This window comes from Coregonus lavaretus, assembly GCF_964263955.1.
Source record: "Coregonus lavaretus genome assembly, chromosome: 7".
NCBI classification, from domain to species: Eukaryota; Metazoa; Chordata; class Actinopteri; order Salmoniformes; family Salmonidae; genus Coregonus; species Coregonus lavaretus.
The window spans coordinates 39,986,442-40,002,035 of NC_139994.1; the positions used below are offsets into that span (position 1 = coordinate 39,986,442).

The 15,594-nt window shown below is 41.4% G+C and overlaps 1 protein-coding gene across 1 annotated transcript in view; it reads left to right on the plus strand.

Annotated features, from left to right (window-relative positions):
- LOC311132418 (sodium/potassium/calcium exchanger 2-like) overlaps positions 1-15,594 on the plus strand; it is a gene marked incomplete at both ends in the record, with an annotated part of 215,102 nt that overhangs the window by 148,583 nt on the left and 50,925 nt on the right. Inside the window, one exon of the mRNA XM_084165705.1 lies at positions 11,774-11,824. Within this exon, the coding sequence (XP_084021831.1) occupies positions 11,774-11,824 (51 nt within the window). The remainder of the gene's footprint in view (positions 1-11,773; positions 11,825-15,594) is intronic.

Below are 15,594 nucleotides of genomic sequence, written 5' to 3' on the forward strand. Positions count from 1 at the left end.
CACAATGGGCCTACTGAATGAACTCAGGCTTTCTAGGTCCCTATCCTATAATTGTTTCAGCCTCCGACTCTCATCTCCCCAAGATGTCAGAATGAGTGGTAACAGGTGTAGGAACTATGCCTACCTTGTTTTTGGTGCCGGCTCCTGTTTCACTGATTCGGACTCTCTAGTTTGACTGTAAATCGTGGTGAATCCTGCCGACAACGCCAACTGAACAAACAGAGTAAAAACTCACGGACAACTAGTAAAAGCTCAAATCAAGTTTATTCACCCACTGGGTCAAACAGCTGCAAAGACAAAGACATGTTTCCACCAGCACAAGTATTTATACCCTCCTACTAGGCGGACGCAACTCCTTGCACATCTAAACAGCCAATACATCTCTGTTGCTAGGCAGGAACTTAAGTGGTGTGTGTATAATAGGACTGTTCCTTCTCACTTCATCTGACCTGACCTCGGCCCGGATTCCTCACTCCTCCCTAAACCACGGCTATCCAACCTTATCAGTGACCGCAACCAGGTGATTGCCTTTTTCCTCACTCAGTAACTTTCCATACCCCTAGTTCTTAGCCACCCTCCATTGACCCCACCATATACATTCCTTTTACATGTAATCAATAGCTTCTAGTATAATAAGTATATTTCAAGCTAGAATCCAACAATATAGTTCATTGACTATTTAGCAGTCTGGCTATTTAAATTCAGATTTGGTTTCCCAAAATCATCTTAAGGCTAAATTCATCGTTAGAGCCTTCGTAGGAGCATTGTTAAATCTCTGAGCTGTTTCCCAAAATCTTCATTATTAAACGTTGCACTTGAAAACACTCATAATCTACCACTCGTAGATCTCCGCTAAACATTGAATTACATGCCTTATCCGGCTTTCTGTGACCGCATATACAGTGGCTTGCGAAAGTATTCACCCCCTTAACATTTTTCCTATTTTGTTGCCTTACAACCTGGAATTAAAATTGATTTTTGGGGGGTTTGTTTCATTTGATTTACACAACATGCCTACCACTTTGAAGATGCAAAATATTTTTTGGGGTGAAACAAACAACAAATAAGACAAAAAAATAATAATATTGAGCGTGCATAACTATTCACCCCCCCCCCGCCACCTTTTGCAGCAATTACAGCTGCAAGTCTCTTGGGGTATGTCTCTATAAGCTTGGCACATCTAGCCACTGGGATTTTTGCCCATTCTTCAAGACGAAACTGCTCCAGCTCCTTCAAGTTGGATGGGTTCCGCTGGTGTACAGCAATCTTTAAGTCATACCACAGATTCTCAATTGGATTAAGGTCTGGGCTTTGACTAGGCCATTCCAAGACATTTAAATGTTTCCCATTAAACCACTTGAGTGTTGCTTTAGCAGTATGCTTAGGGTCATTGTCCTGCTGGAAGGTGAACCTCCGTCCCAGTCTCAAATCTCTTGAAGACTGAAACAGGTTTCCCTCAAGAATTTCCCTGTATTTAGCGCCATCCATCATTCCTTCAATTCTGACCACTTTCCCAGTCCCTGCCGATGAAAAACATCCCACAGCATGATGCTGCCACCACCATGCTTCACTGTGAGGATGGTGTTCTCGGGGTGATGAGAGTTGTGTTTGTGTTGAGTTTGCGCCAGACATAGCGTTTTCCTTGATGGCCAAAAAGCTCAATTTACCTTCTTCCATATGTTTGGGGAGTCTCTCACATGCCTTTTGGTGAACACCAAACGTGTTTGCTTATTTTTTTCTTTAAGCAACTGCTTTTTTCTGGCCACTCTTCTGTAAAGCCCAGCTCTGTGGAGTGTACGGCTTGAAGTGGTCCTATGGACAGATACTCCAATCTCCGCTTTGGAGCTTTGCAGCTCCTTCAGGGTTATCTTTGGTCTCTTTGTTGCCTCTCTGATTAATGCCCTCCTTGCCTGGTCCGTGAGTTTTGGTGGGCGGCCCTCTCTTGGCAGGTTTGTTGTGGTGCCATATTCTTTCCATTTTTTAATAATAGATTTAATGGTGCTCTGTGGGATGTTCAAAGTTTCTGATATTTTTTTATAACCCAACCCTGATCTGTACTTTTCCACAACTTTGTCCCTGACCTGTTTGGAGAGCTCCTTGGTCTTCATGGTGCCGCTTGCTTGGTGATGCCCCTTGCTTAGTGGTGTTGCAGACTCTGGGGCCTTTCAGAACAGATGTATATACACTGAGATCATGTGACAGATCATGTGACACTTAAATTGCACACAGGTGGACTTTATTTAACTAATTATGTGACTTCTGAAGGTAATTGGTTGCACCAGATATTGTTTAGGGGCTTCATAGCAAAGGGGGTGAATACATATGCACACACTACTTTTCCGTTATTTATTTTTTTGAATTTTTTGAAACAAATTATTATTTTAATTTCACTTCACCATTTTGGACTATTTTGTGTATGTCCATTACATGAAATCCAAATAAAAATCAATTTAAATTACAGGTTGTAATGCAACAACATAGGAAAAGCGCCAAGGGGGATGAATACTTTTGCAAGGCACTGTAACTCCAGAACAAAGTTGACTACAAATACAAAGTTAGAAAAAATTAAAACCAAGATCACTGAATTCAAATATAAACAGTAGGCTATTGGCCTATTTCAATCATATTGAAATACATTTAATCTTCAATCAATTGAGTTCTATTTTGCTACTTGTAGGCTACTGTTTGTAATTTATTTCCATATACTTCATGATATGTAGCCTAAAATGTGCGCAATTATGTGCCAAATCAGTGATTTAGTGAATTTGTATTATCTCTATATGAGTTGATCCTTCATCAGTATTGTGAAATAATTTTTTATGGAGAAAGCTGATCCATGAGCAGCGCTCCCTTTCTATCAGTATCGACACATGCTCCAACGACACACTTAGCGACTGTTCTCTCTGCGTGATGTTTTGGGAAACGCATGTTACATCTTTTGCCCTTGTAAGAAAGATGGATTGTTAAACCACTCGTAAGCCTATGTTCCAAGCCCTGGACTCTTCGCTGGCCACTGCAGAACATACCAGCGTTTCTTCTTGAACTATTCCAGGGTGCTTTGATGTGTGTTTGTGGTCGTTGTCCTGCTGGAAGATCCACAACCTTCTACAGAGACCTAGTTTCTGGACACTGGATTGAACATTCCACTCCAAAAAACCTTGACTGCTGATTTCATGATGTATTGCACACATTCAAGGCCCCCAGTACCAGAGTGAGCAAGCTACCCCACAGCATTATCAAACCTCTCCCATGTTTGATTGTGCGGAGGGTGTTCTTTTCTTTGAATGCGTTGAATCGTTAATAAACAAAGCAAGACACCACTGCTGAAGGAGGCACAAGAAAGCCTTATTGAACTTCTCATAAACCCACCTAAACAAGCCTAAATCCTGGGGAAAATGTTCTGTGGACCAATGAAACAAAATTAAAGCACTTTGGCAATATAAATCAGCGCTGTGTTTACTGACAACCAAATGAAGCATTCAATGAAAAGAACACCCTCCGCACAATCAAAGATGGGAGAGGTTTGATAATGCTGTGGTGTAATGCTGTAGTGGCGCAAAGCCATGTTATCATTGCAACACAATGTGAATGACAGAGTTGGCTGTTCATCCCAGAGCACGCTCTGGCAGAGCATATGATGGAGAACAGCGACGCTATGCTGGTACTGCATGCTGTGAAACGACGTGGGAAGCAGCTGATTAGCGAATATCTCTTTTAGAAATCAACAACTTTGGTTAGTCACAAATTCAAAGATGATAGTAGACAAAATAAATTACCTAATACAATACAATTTGGTGCTTTATCTTGGAGGGACAAAAGCCAAACTGAAGTTTGAGTAGGTATGCGGTACAAGCCCTGCCTTCAGTGATGGTCCGCCACTGACGATAGGGTCATAAAGTGACAGGCTCCTCATTGGATGCTTTTTAATACCCCATTATATAGAGACTAGATAGTTGCTGCATTGTGGTGTGGCTGTTATCATTGCTATATGGCATTGACCATTGCTGAACAGACCAGACAAGGCTGTCTAATTTACCATGAATGGTTCACCCCCCAACACACACACACACACACACACACACACACACACACACAGACACACAGACACACACATACACCAAAACTATCTCTTGTCACGCAATCAAAATAATTAAATGTTTCAACAAAGAATGGCTTTTCTGCTAGATTTGATACTAACTGTTAGATATGCAATTTTTACAAACAATCAATTGGTTATTTTTAAAAAAATACAGAGGAAAGGGATATAACCGATCACTATTTGATTCTATGTTCTATGTACTCTATATTCCACATGAAATATTTTATATTCTACCAGAAAGATCAATAGGAATGCAACTTTCATGCATCATGCTATATATAAATCCCATGTCAAATGTGGCAAAGTGTTCTTAACCTTGGCCTCTGTATGGTGTCTGCAACGACCTCTGGTCGTTGCGTCTGTGTCCCATGTCCGGCGTGTGTCTGGTCATGGTGTCTGGTTATTGTCGCACCCGTACTGTGTTATGACCCAGAACTCATTGATCACGCAGCTGAATCAGTGCCCCCTACCCAGCCCTGTTCAGTGTCCACCCTCCACGCCTACTTGTTATAGGAAAACCGCAGAGGCTTGCTGCTACAGACATTCAGTGCTCCCAGGCCTTTACTACCCCACACAGAAATAGTTAGATGAATAATTGGGCCTTGACAAAGTTATGTAACCCCCCCAAATAGTGGCTGGCTGTTGAAAGAATCAATGTTAAAAGCCTTCTGCTCCAGTACAGACTAATTTTCATGACACACAAAAAAAAAAAAATACAGCAGAGAGGTCATGACACAAGGACAAAAATCTATTTGGTAAACGGCTAAAAGTTCTTATGTCCCGTAACAAAGGGCAAACAAACATGGGAGTGATTTTGTTAAGGTATATTTCTACATAAGCGGCAACAGTGAACGACAACACCATTAGGGAGGTTATCAACTTGAATTTAACACTGAGCTCCCTTTTCCCAGTTTTAATAGACCCAGATATAATTTTGCTGCTTCTTTGTTTTCACAACTCCATCACCAGCACCTCTCCACTTCCTGCAAGTAGGACTCATATGGACTCAAGGTCTCATTTCCACAGAACCCTTTCAAATGATAGAAGCCTCTCAAAAGACAACACTGTTAAACACAGATAAACAAATGCAACTCTTGATTTCGATGACTGTCTTTCTCCTCCACAGCACCAGTTGGATAGGAACCTTTCTAGTATAAGTTCCTCCTGTACATTTGAATATGCATTCATAAATGTAATTCATTTAGTTTTATTTTGGTTTCTCATAGTTACACGTATTACAGATACGTTTAGACAGCTGACTCATTCATTCTGATGACTGGGCGAGATAGAATACTTTCAGTAAGGGAAAGAAGCACGGTTTTCCAGACAAAGCATCCTGATGTGTAAGATTCTATTTATTGCAGTGTCCTCAACACTGGATTTTCCAGTGAGCAGTGTCTGCAGTTTTTAATTCCTGGCTAATTCATCAAAAATATGTTCTGAGTGTCTCTTCTCTATATACATAAGAGCCAGAATCAAAACACTTCGCTAGAATCCTCTCAAAAAAGCAAATGCTCATTGTAAATGCCCTTTTCAGTACTCATCACTACAGAGAAGAGAACTGATATTTGCTATATATATATATACAGTTGAAGTCGGAAGTTTACATACACTTAGTTTACTTACACTTTTTTTACCGCTCCACAATTTTCTTGTTAACAAACTATAGTTTTGGCAAGTTGGTTAGGACATCTACTTTGTGCATGACACAAGTAATTTTTCCAACAATTGTTTACAGACAGATTATTTCACTTATAATTCACTGTATCACAATTCCAGTGGGTCAGAGGTTTACATACACTAAGTTGACTGTGCCTTTAAACAGCTTGGAAAATTCCAAAAAATGATGTCATGGCTTTAGAATCGTCTGATAGGCTAATTGACATCATTTGAGTCAATTGGAGATGTACCTGTGGATGTATTTCAAGGCCTACCTTCAAACTCAGTGCCTCTTTGCTTGACATCATGGGAAAATCAAAAGAAATCAGCCAAGACCTCAGAAAAAAATATTGTATACCTCCACAAGTCTGGTTCATCCTTGGGAGCAATTTCCAAATGCCTGAAGGTACCACGATCATCTGTACAAACAATAGTACGCAAGTATAAACACCATGGGACCAAGCAGCCGTCATACCGCTCAGGAAGGAGACGCGTTCTGTCTCCTAGAGATGAACGTACTTTGGTGCGAAAAGTGCAAATCAATCCCAGAACAACAGCAAAGGACCTTGTGAAGATGCTGGAGGGAACAGTTACAAAAGTATCAATATCCACAGTGAAACGAGTCCTATATCGACATAACCTGAAAGGCCGCTCAGCAAGAAAGAAGCCACTGCTCCAAAAACCGCCATAAAAAAGCCAGACTACGGTTTCCTATAGAACATTTGTGAGCAGAACTGAAAAAGATGTGCGAGCAAGGAGGCCTACAAACCTGACTCAGTTACACCAGCTCTGTCAGGAGGAATGGGCAAAAATTCACCCAACTTATTGTGGGAAGCTTGTGGAAGGCTACCCAAAACGTTTGACCCAAGTTAAACAATTTAAAGGCAATGCTACCAAATACTAATTGAGTGTCTGTAAACTTCTGACCCACTGGGAATGTGATGAAAGAAATAAAAGCTGAAATAAATAATTCTCTCTACTATTATTCTGACATTTCACATTCTTAAAATAAAGTGGTGATCCTAACTGTCCTAAGTTTTACTAGGATTAAATGTCAGGAATTGTGAAAAACTGAGTTTAAATGTATTTGGCTAAGGTGTATGTAAACTTCCGACTTCAACTGTGTATGTATATATATATATGTATGTATGTATTTATGTATGTATGTATGTATGTATGTATATATATATATATATATATACAGTGGGGGGGGGAAGTATTTACTCAGCCACCAATTGTGCAAGTTCTCCCACTTAAAAAGATGAGAGAAGCCTGTAATTGTACACATCAACTATGACAGACAAATTGAGAAAAAAAAATCCAGAAAATCACATTGTAGGATTTGTAATGAATTTTTTTGAAAATTATGGTGGAAAATAAGTATTTGGTCACCTACAAACAAGCAAGATTTCTGGCTCTCACAGACCTGTAACTTCTTCTTTAAGAGGCTCCTCTGTCCTCCACTCGTTACCTGTATTAATGGCACCTGTTTGAACTTGTTATCAGTTTAAAAGACACCTGTCCACAACCTCAAACAGTCACACTCCAAACTCCACTATGGCCAAGACCAAAGAGCTGTCAAAGGACACCAGAAACAAAATTGTAGACCTGCACCAGGCTGGGAAGACTGAATCTGCAATAGGTAAGCAGCTTGGTTTGAAGAAATCAACTGTGGGAGCAATTATTAGGAAATGGAAGACATACAAGACCACTGATAATCTCCCTCGATCTGGGGCTCCACGCAAGATCTCACCCCGTGGGGTCAAAATGATCACAAGAACGGTGAGCAAAAATCCCAGAACCACACGGGGTGTCACGCCCTGGCTCTAGGGACTCTTTTATGTTGAGCCAGGGTGTGTAGAGTCTATGTTTTGTGTTCATTGTTTCAGTTTTAGTTCATGTGTTTCTATGTTGGCCGTGGTGGTTCTCAATCAGAGGCAACGTGAATCAGCTGTTGCTTGTTGTCTCTGATTGGGAACCATACTTAGGCAGCCGTTTGGCACTTGTGTTTTGTGGGATCTTGTTCCGTGTTGGTTTGTGTATGTACCCAAGGACTTCACGTATCGTTTTGTTGTTTTTGTTCGTGTGGTGTATAATAATAAAAGATGTTCGCATTCCACGCTGCGCATTGGTCCACTCCTTTTGACGATCGTGACACGGGGAGACCTAGTGAATGACCTGCAGAGAGCTGGGACCAAAGTAACAAAGCCTACCATCAGTAACACACTACGCCGCCAGGGACTCAAATCCTGCAGTGCCAGACGTGTCCCCCTGCTTAAGCCAGTACATGTCCAGGCCGTCTGAAGTTTGCTAGAGTGCATTTGGATGATCCAGAAGAGGATTGGGAGAATGTCATATGGTCAGATGAAACCAAAAGATAACTTTTTGGTAAAAACTCAACTCGTCGTGTTTGGAGGACAAAGAATGCTGAGTTGCATCCAAAGAACACCATACCTACTGTGAAGCATGGGGGCTGTTTTTCTGCAAAGGGACCAGGACGACTGATCCGTGTAAAGGAAAGAATGAATGGGGCCATGTATCGTGAGATTTTGAGTGAAAACCTCCTTCCATCAGCAAGGGCATTGAAGATGAAACGTGGCTGGGTCTTTCAGCATGACAATGATCCCAAACACACCGCCCGGGCAACGAAGGAGTGACTTCGTAAGAAGCATTTCAAGTCTGTGTTGCCCAGCGACAGCCCCAAAACATCACTGCTCTAGAGGAGATCTGCATGGAGGAATGGGCCAAAATACCAGCAACAGTGTGTGAAAACCGTGTGAAGACTTACAGAAAACGTTTGACCTGTATCATTGCCAACAAAGGGTATATAACAAAGTATTGAGAAACTTTTGTTATTGACCAAATACTTATTTTCCACCATAATTTGCAAATAAATTCATTAAAAATCCTACAATGTGATTTTCTGGATATTTCTTTCTCATTTTGTCTGTCATAGTTGACGTGTACCTATGATGAAAATTACAGGCCTCTCTCATCTTTTGAAGTGGGAAAACTTGCACAATTGGTGGCTGACTAAATACTTTTTTCCCCCACTGTATATGTGTATATATATATATATATATATATATACACTACCAGTCAAAAGTTTGGACACACCTACTCATTCAAGGTTTTTCTTTATTTTTACTATTTTTTACATTGTAGAATAATAATGAAGACATCAAAACTATGAAATAACACATATGGAATCATGTAGTAACCAAAAAAGTGTTAAACAAATCAAAATATATTTTACATTTGAGATTCTTCAAATAGCCACCATTTGCCTTAATGACAGCTTTGCACACTCTTGGCATTCTCTCAACCAGCTTCATGAGGTAGTCACCTGGAATGCATTTCTATTAACAGGTGTGCCTTCTTAAAAGTTAATTTGTGGAATTTCATTCCTTCTTAATGCATTTGAGCCAATCCTATGTTGTGACAAGGTAGGGGGGGTATACAGAAGATAGCCCTATTTGGTAAAACACCAAGTACATATTATGTCAAGAACAGCTCAAATAAGCAAAGAGAAATGACAGTCCATCTTTACTTTAAGACATGAAAGTCAGTCAATACGGAAAATATCAAGAACTTTGAACGTTTCTTCAAGTGCAGTCGCAAAAACAATCAAGCGATATGATGAAACTGGCTCTCTTGAGGACCGCCACAAGAATGGAAGACCCAGAGTTACCTCTGCTGCAGAGGATAAGTTCATTAGCATTACCAGCCTCAGAAATTTCAGCCCAAATATATGCTTCACAGAGTTCAAGTCACAGACACATCTTAACATCAACTGTTCAGAGGGGACTGTGTGAAGCAGGCCTTTATGGTCGAATTGCTGCAAAGAAACCCCTACTAAAGGACACCAATAAGAAGAAGAGACCTGCTTGGGCCAAGAAACACGAGCAATGGACATTAGACCGGTGGAAATGTGTCCTTTGGTCTGGAGTCCAAATTGGAGATTTTTGGTTCCAATCGCCTTGTCTTTGTGAGACGCGATGTGGGTGAACGGATGATCTCCGCATGTGTAGTTCCCACCGTAAGGCATGGAGGAGGAGGTGTTATGGTGTGGGGGTGCTTTGCTGGTGACACTGTCTGTGATTTATTTAGAATTTCTGCAGCATTGAAGGCCCCCAAGAACACAGTGGCCTCCATCATTCTTAAATGGAAGAAGTTTGGAACCACCAATACTCTTTCTAGAGCTGGCAGCCCAGCCAAACTGAGAAATCAGGGGAGAAGGGCCTTGGTCAGGGAGGTGACCAAGAACCCGATGGTCACTCTGACAGAGCTCCAGAGTTCTTCTGTGGAGATGGGAAAAACTTCCAGAAGGACAACCATCTCTGCAGCACTCCACCAATCAGGCATTTATGGTAAAGTGGCCAGACGGAAGTCACTCCTCAGTAAAAGGCACATGACAGCCTGCTTGGAGTTTACCAAAAGGCACCTAAAGGACTCTCATACTATGAGAAACAAGATTCTCTGGTCTGATGAAATCAAGATTGATCTCTTTGGCCTGAATGCCAAGTGTCATGTCTGTAGGAAACCTGGCACCATCCCTATGGTGAAGCATGGTGGTGGCAGCATCCTGCTGTGGGGAAGTTTTTCAGCAGCAGGGACTGGGAGACTAGTCAGGATCGGGGGAAAGATTAACGTAGCAAAGTACAGAGAGATCCTTGATGAAAACCTGCTCCAGAGTGCTCAGGACCACAGACTTGTGCGAAGGTTCACCTTCCAACTAACAACGACCCTAAGCACACAGCCAAGACAACGCAGGAGTGACTTCGGGACAAGTCTCTAAATGTCCTTGAATGTCCCAGCCAGAGCCCGAACTTGAACCCGATCGAACATCTCTGGAGAGACCTGAAAATAGCTGTGCAGTGACGCTCCCCATCCAACCTGACAGCACTTAAGAGGATCTGCAGAGAAGAATGGGAAAAACTCCCCACATACAGGTGTGCCAAGCTTGTAGTGTCATACCCAAGAAGACTCGAGGCTGTAATCGTTGCCAAAGATGCTTCAACAAAGTACTGAGTAAAAGGTCATTTATTTATTATTTAAATTAGATATACAAAAATAAATTTATAAAAATATAAAAAGCTGTTTTTGCTTTGTCATTATGGGTTATTGTATGTAGATTGCTGAGGGGGGGAAAAACTATTTAATCCATTTTAGAATAAGGCTGTAACATAGTGGAAGAAGTCAAGGGGTCTGAATACTTTCAGAATGCACTGTGCATATATATATACATACTGTATACATACTGTATACATACGTACATACATTTGTCTTTTTGGCTTTCTAAATGAATACATCTATAATTTATTGAGATGCTGTACCACTTTTAGAGCCTCTATGTACATTAACTATACCAAACATTAGGAACACCTTCCTAATATTGAAAACCCCAGCAGCGTTGCAGTTCTTGACACATTCAAATTGGTGCGTCTGGCACCTACTACCATACCCCGTTCAAAGGCACTTAATATATTTTTTCTTGCCCATTCACCCTCTGAATGGCACACATACACAATCCATCTCAATTGTCTCAAGGCTTATAAATCCTTCTTTAACCTGTCTCCTCCCCTTCATCTACACTGATTTGAAGTGGATTTTACAAGTGAAATCAATAAGGGATCATAGTTTTCACCCGGATTCACCTGGTTAGTTCATGTCATGGAAAGAGCAGGCATTCCTAATGTTTTGTATATTCAGTTTATTTTGAGATCCCTGCAACCACCGAATAGATTGAACATGTAGCTACTGCATATGTATCTCGGATAGGAAAATGTTACTCATTCAAAGTAAGTGTAAGAAATTCAATTGTATTTTCGTAGAAGTCCTTGCTGCTTGGTTTTGCACTTATGCAGTGATGTCTTGGTGTGAGAGAGAATTTGCTGGCCTTGTGTATGTTGTGTGTGTGTGATGCTAAACCTTCAAAATGTCTTGTTCTTTCATGCTCCTTTCCTTCTCTATGTCTTCATTGTCTTACCCTTGTCTTTTGCTGTAACATTGTAGAACTTGGGACTAATGGAAAACTAAAATATTATCACACAATGACCGAGGAAGGTAAGCCTTTTCAATAGATTCTTTAAGTCACTTTTCCCATCTGTTTTATTTCTCTCTCCATTTTGATTACTTTGACTCATGCTTCATTATTTTGTGATTGTTATGTATGCTTTTGTTTGTTTGATTACCTCTCTCTACGAGATTTCACTGACATAAGTGCAAATCATTGTCCAATGGCCTTTGTTGTAACTGAATTTTTTGCCCATTTACATTTTATGTTATTGTTCTTCATGCTCAGAGGTATTTTACTGTTGTTTTAGTGTTTCTTCATTGATAGTATTTGTTAACATGTATAATTGTGTTTTGTTTGTCTAATACTATTTAAAATTTGTCAAGCTGAAGTTAATAGGTGCAGTGTCAACCATACAGTTCTCAAAAAGTTTGTGAGAGATTTTTCACCCACTCTTTTTAGATCTTCGAAAGGGTTTTGCCTTATGGGTCTAAATTTGACTGTAATTTAGCAGGCAGAAGGGCCGTGCTAAGTTATTTTCCAACTACAGATCTGCTAGTGAGTGTATATGCACTGTCCTGGTTTGGGGTTACTTTCAGCCCCAAGGCCTTGTCATTGACCAGAGAAGATTGGTATGGGTATCGGCTATTTTCCATGCTAACAGATACACAGACATGCCTGCCCAAACATACGCAAGCACGCACACAGACTCCCCCAAAAAACATTAGAACATCACATCAGTCCTTTCTCTCTTTCATCTTGGAGACACAGATCGGCCATGCCTCAGCACACTCTCGGAAGTCCCACAATCGGCAGTGAGAACGGAACCGCGTATGCAAGTAAGATTTACGTCAATGATTTTGGCAAAGTGGAGTGACTCATCCACCCAGGAATTGCATAACAGGTGGCACTGTCAGAAAACCGAGTAGCCAAAGAGAGAATGTAATAATGGTAACTGGGAAAGGGCTGTCCTCCAATGGTGAGTCAGGCTAGAGGCAGCAGATGTGGAGGGTGTGTGATCCATATCAGTGTGTCAGAATGTATTAACGAGTGTGTGTGCCGAGCAAGTGTGTTGATTGCTACAGACAGCGAATAGAAAAAGAGGGGCTGGGGGGAAGCTCTGTGGCACTGGGTTACTGTTGGACAGTTCATGATTCTGCTGGAAGGTCACACATGGTGACAAGGTACATCTCGATTACTCACCACAGCAGTCCTGACGAATTAGCCAACCTTGGAAGCTTTCATATTGATTGAAATGCACTAGCCTGATTTGAAAGTATGACCAACATGCATGGACTGACTTTCATGCAGCTTGCCCATAACAAGCGCACATGTATGCAGCATGCCCATATATGCATTCACGACCACTTCAGTAACACGTGTGATGTAGTTCAGACCCTTGACTTGTAGCCTGTAAGCCTTATATAATAATATAATACAGTGCATTCGGAAATTATTCAGACCCCTTCACATTTTGATACGTTACAGCCTTATTCTAAAATTGATTAAATTAAATTTTTCCTCATCAATCTACACACAAAGCGAAAACAGGATTTTATCAATTTTTGCAAATTAATTACAAATAAAAACAGAAATACCTTATTTATATAAGTATTCAGACCCTTTGCTATGAGACTCGTAATTGAGCTCAGGTGCATCCTGTTTCCATTGATCATCCTTGAGATGTTTCTACAACTTGATTTGAGTCCACTTTTGGTAAATTTAATTGATTGGACATGGTTTGGAAAGGCACACACCTGTCTATATAAGGTCCCACAGTTGACAGTGCATGTCAGAGCACAAACCAAGCCATGAGGTCGAAGGAATTGTCCGTAGAGCTCCGAGACGGGATTGTGTCGAGGCACAGATCTAGGGAAGGGTACCAAAACATTTCTGCAGCATTGAAGGTCCCCAAACACCACAGTGGCCTCCATTATTCTTAAATGGAAGAAGTTTGGAACCACCAAGACTCTTCTTAGAGCTGGCCGCCTGGCCAAACTGATCAATTGGGGGAGAAGAGCCTTGGTCAGGGAGGTGACCAAGAACCCAATGATCACTCTGTCAGAGCTCTAGAGTTCCTCTATGGAGATGGGAGAACCTTCCAGAAGGACAACCATCTCTGCAGCACTCCACCAATCAGGTCTTTATGGTAGAGTGGCCAGACGCAAGCCACTCCTCAGTAAAAGGCACATGACAGCACGCTTGAAGTTTGCCAAAAGGCACCTAAAGACTCTCAGACCATGACAAACAAGATTCTCTGGTCTGATGAAACCAAGATTGAACTCCTTGGCCTGAATACCAAGCGTCACGTCTGGAGGAAACCTGGCACCATCCCTACGGTGAAGCATGGTGGTGACAACATCATGCTTTGGGGATGTTTTTCAGCGGCAGGGACTGTGAGATTAGTCAGGATCGAGGGAAAGCTGAGATCCTTGATGAAAACCTGCTCCAGAGCGCTCAGGACCTCAGACTGGGGCGAAGGTTCACCTTCCAACAGGACAACAACCCTAAGCACACAGCCAAGACAACACAGGAGTGACTTCGGGACAAGTCTCTGAATGTCATTGAGTGGCCCAGACAGAGCCCGGACTTGAACCCGATCGAATATCTCTGGAGAGACCTGAAAATAGCTGTGCAGTGATGCTCCCCATCCAACCTGATAGAGCTTGAGAGGATATGCAGAGAATAATGGGAGAAACTCCCCAAATGCAGGTGTGCAAGCTTGTAGCGTCATACCCAAGAAGACTCGAGGCTGTAATCGCTGCAAAAGGTGCTTCAACAAAGTACTGAGTAAATGTCTGAATACTTATGTAAATGTGATATTTCCTTTTTTTCTTTTTAATACATTTGCAAAAGTTTCTAAAAACCTGTTTCTGCTTTGTCATTATGGGGTTATTATGTGTAGATTGATGAGGGAAAAATGATATAATCAATTTTAGAATAACATGCGGACTACACCGCTCGCGGTCGCGTGCGTATGCGTTGCACAATACATTTACACATACATGTTATTCAATCATTGCACCCACTGCCCACGCACGTCAATGAACTTGGTGTGTGTGTGTTAACACTTGGCGTTGCAAAAGCCATGTTCTACCGACTGAGCCACATAGAACCGCTGCCTGGACCACTGCCGGAGCTGTTGTGAAGGAAGTTTTCAATACAGGACCTCCCTCCCTCACCTACCGTCAACCATCATGTCAATGCGGAGCTATACAGAGCCCTCCACATTGTTACAATGCGGTACAAAGCTCAATTTGGCCTCTGCGTGCTTCTGGAGGCTCCGCAATTGTGTCACGCCATTTTACCACATTTTCGGATTAAGCATAAATTGGTTCTTATGCAATAATGGGGATTTCCAGCAAACTCAGCTTTTACACCTGCTAATATACTGCAGCTTTATTGATGTGCGGGTCAAAATTACGTTTTAGGTGCTCATTTGAATTTTCTGAATTTGTTTGTAATGAATAACATGAGATAGTAATTGGCACACAGAGTGCAGGTGTATTGATACATGTCTTCAGCAGTGGCGTGTAATCATGGGAAGCCAGGCTTCTCCAAAAATAGTAACAAGAAAAACAATGTAATGTATCTTTTGTCTCTCTGTTTCATAAATGTCCTTCAATTTACAAGAGGCTGGATGTATCTCACCAGAGAAAGCATCAGAGTGAATGAAACAGCACCCCATTGTCTCAGTATGTGTAGTGTATATATCTTATGCTGTCTGGTCAAAAAGAGTATGAAATTGTTGCCGCCCGTAGCATTGAATGCAAGGCAAGCCAGCAAGCATTTGGCCTCCCTTGATAAAAAATTATCTCAA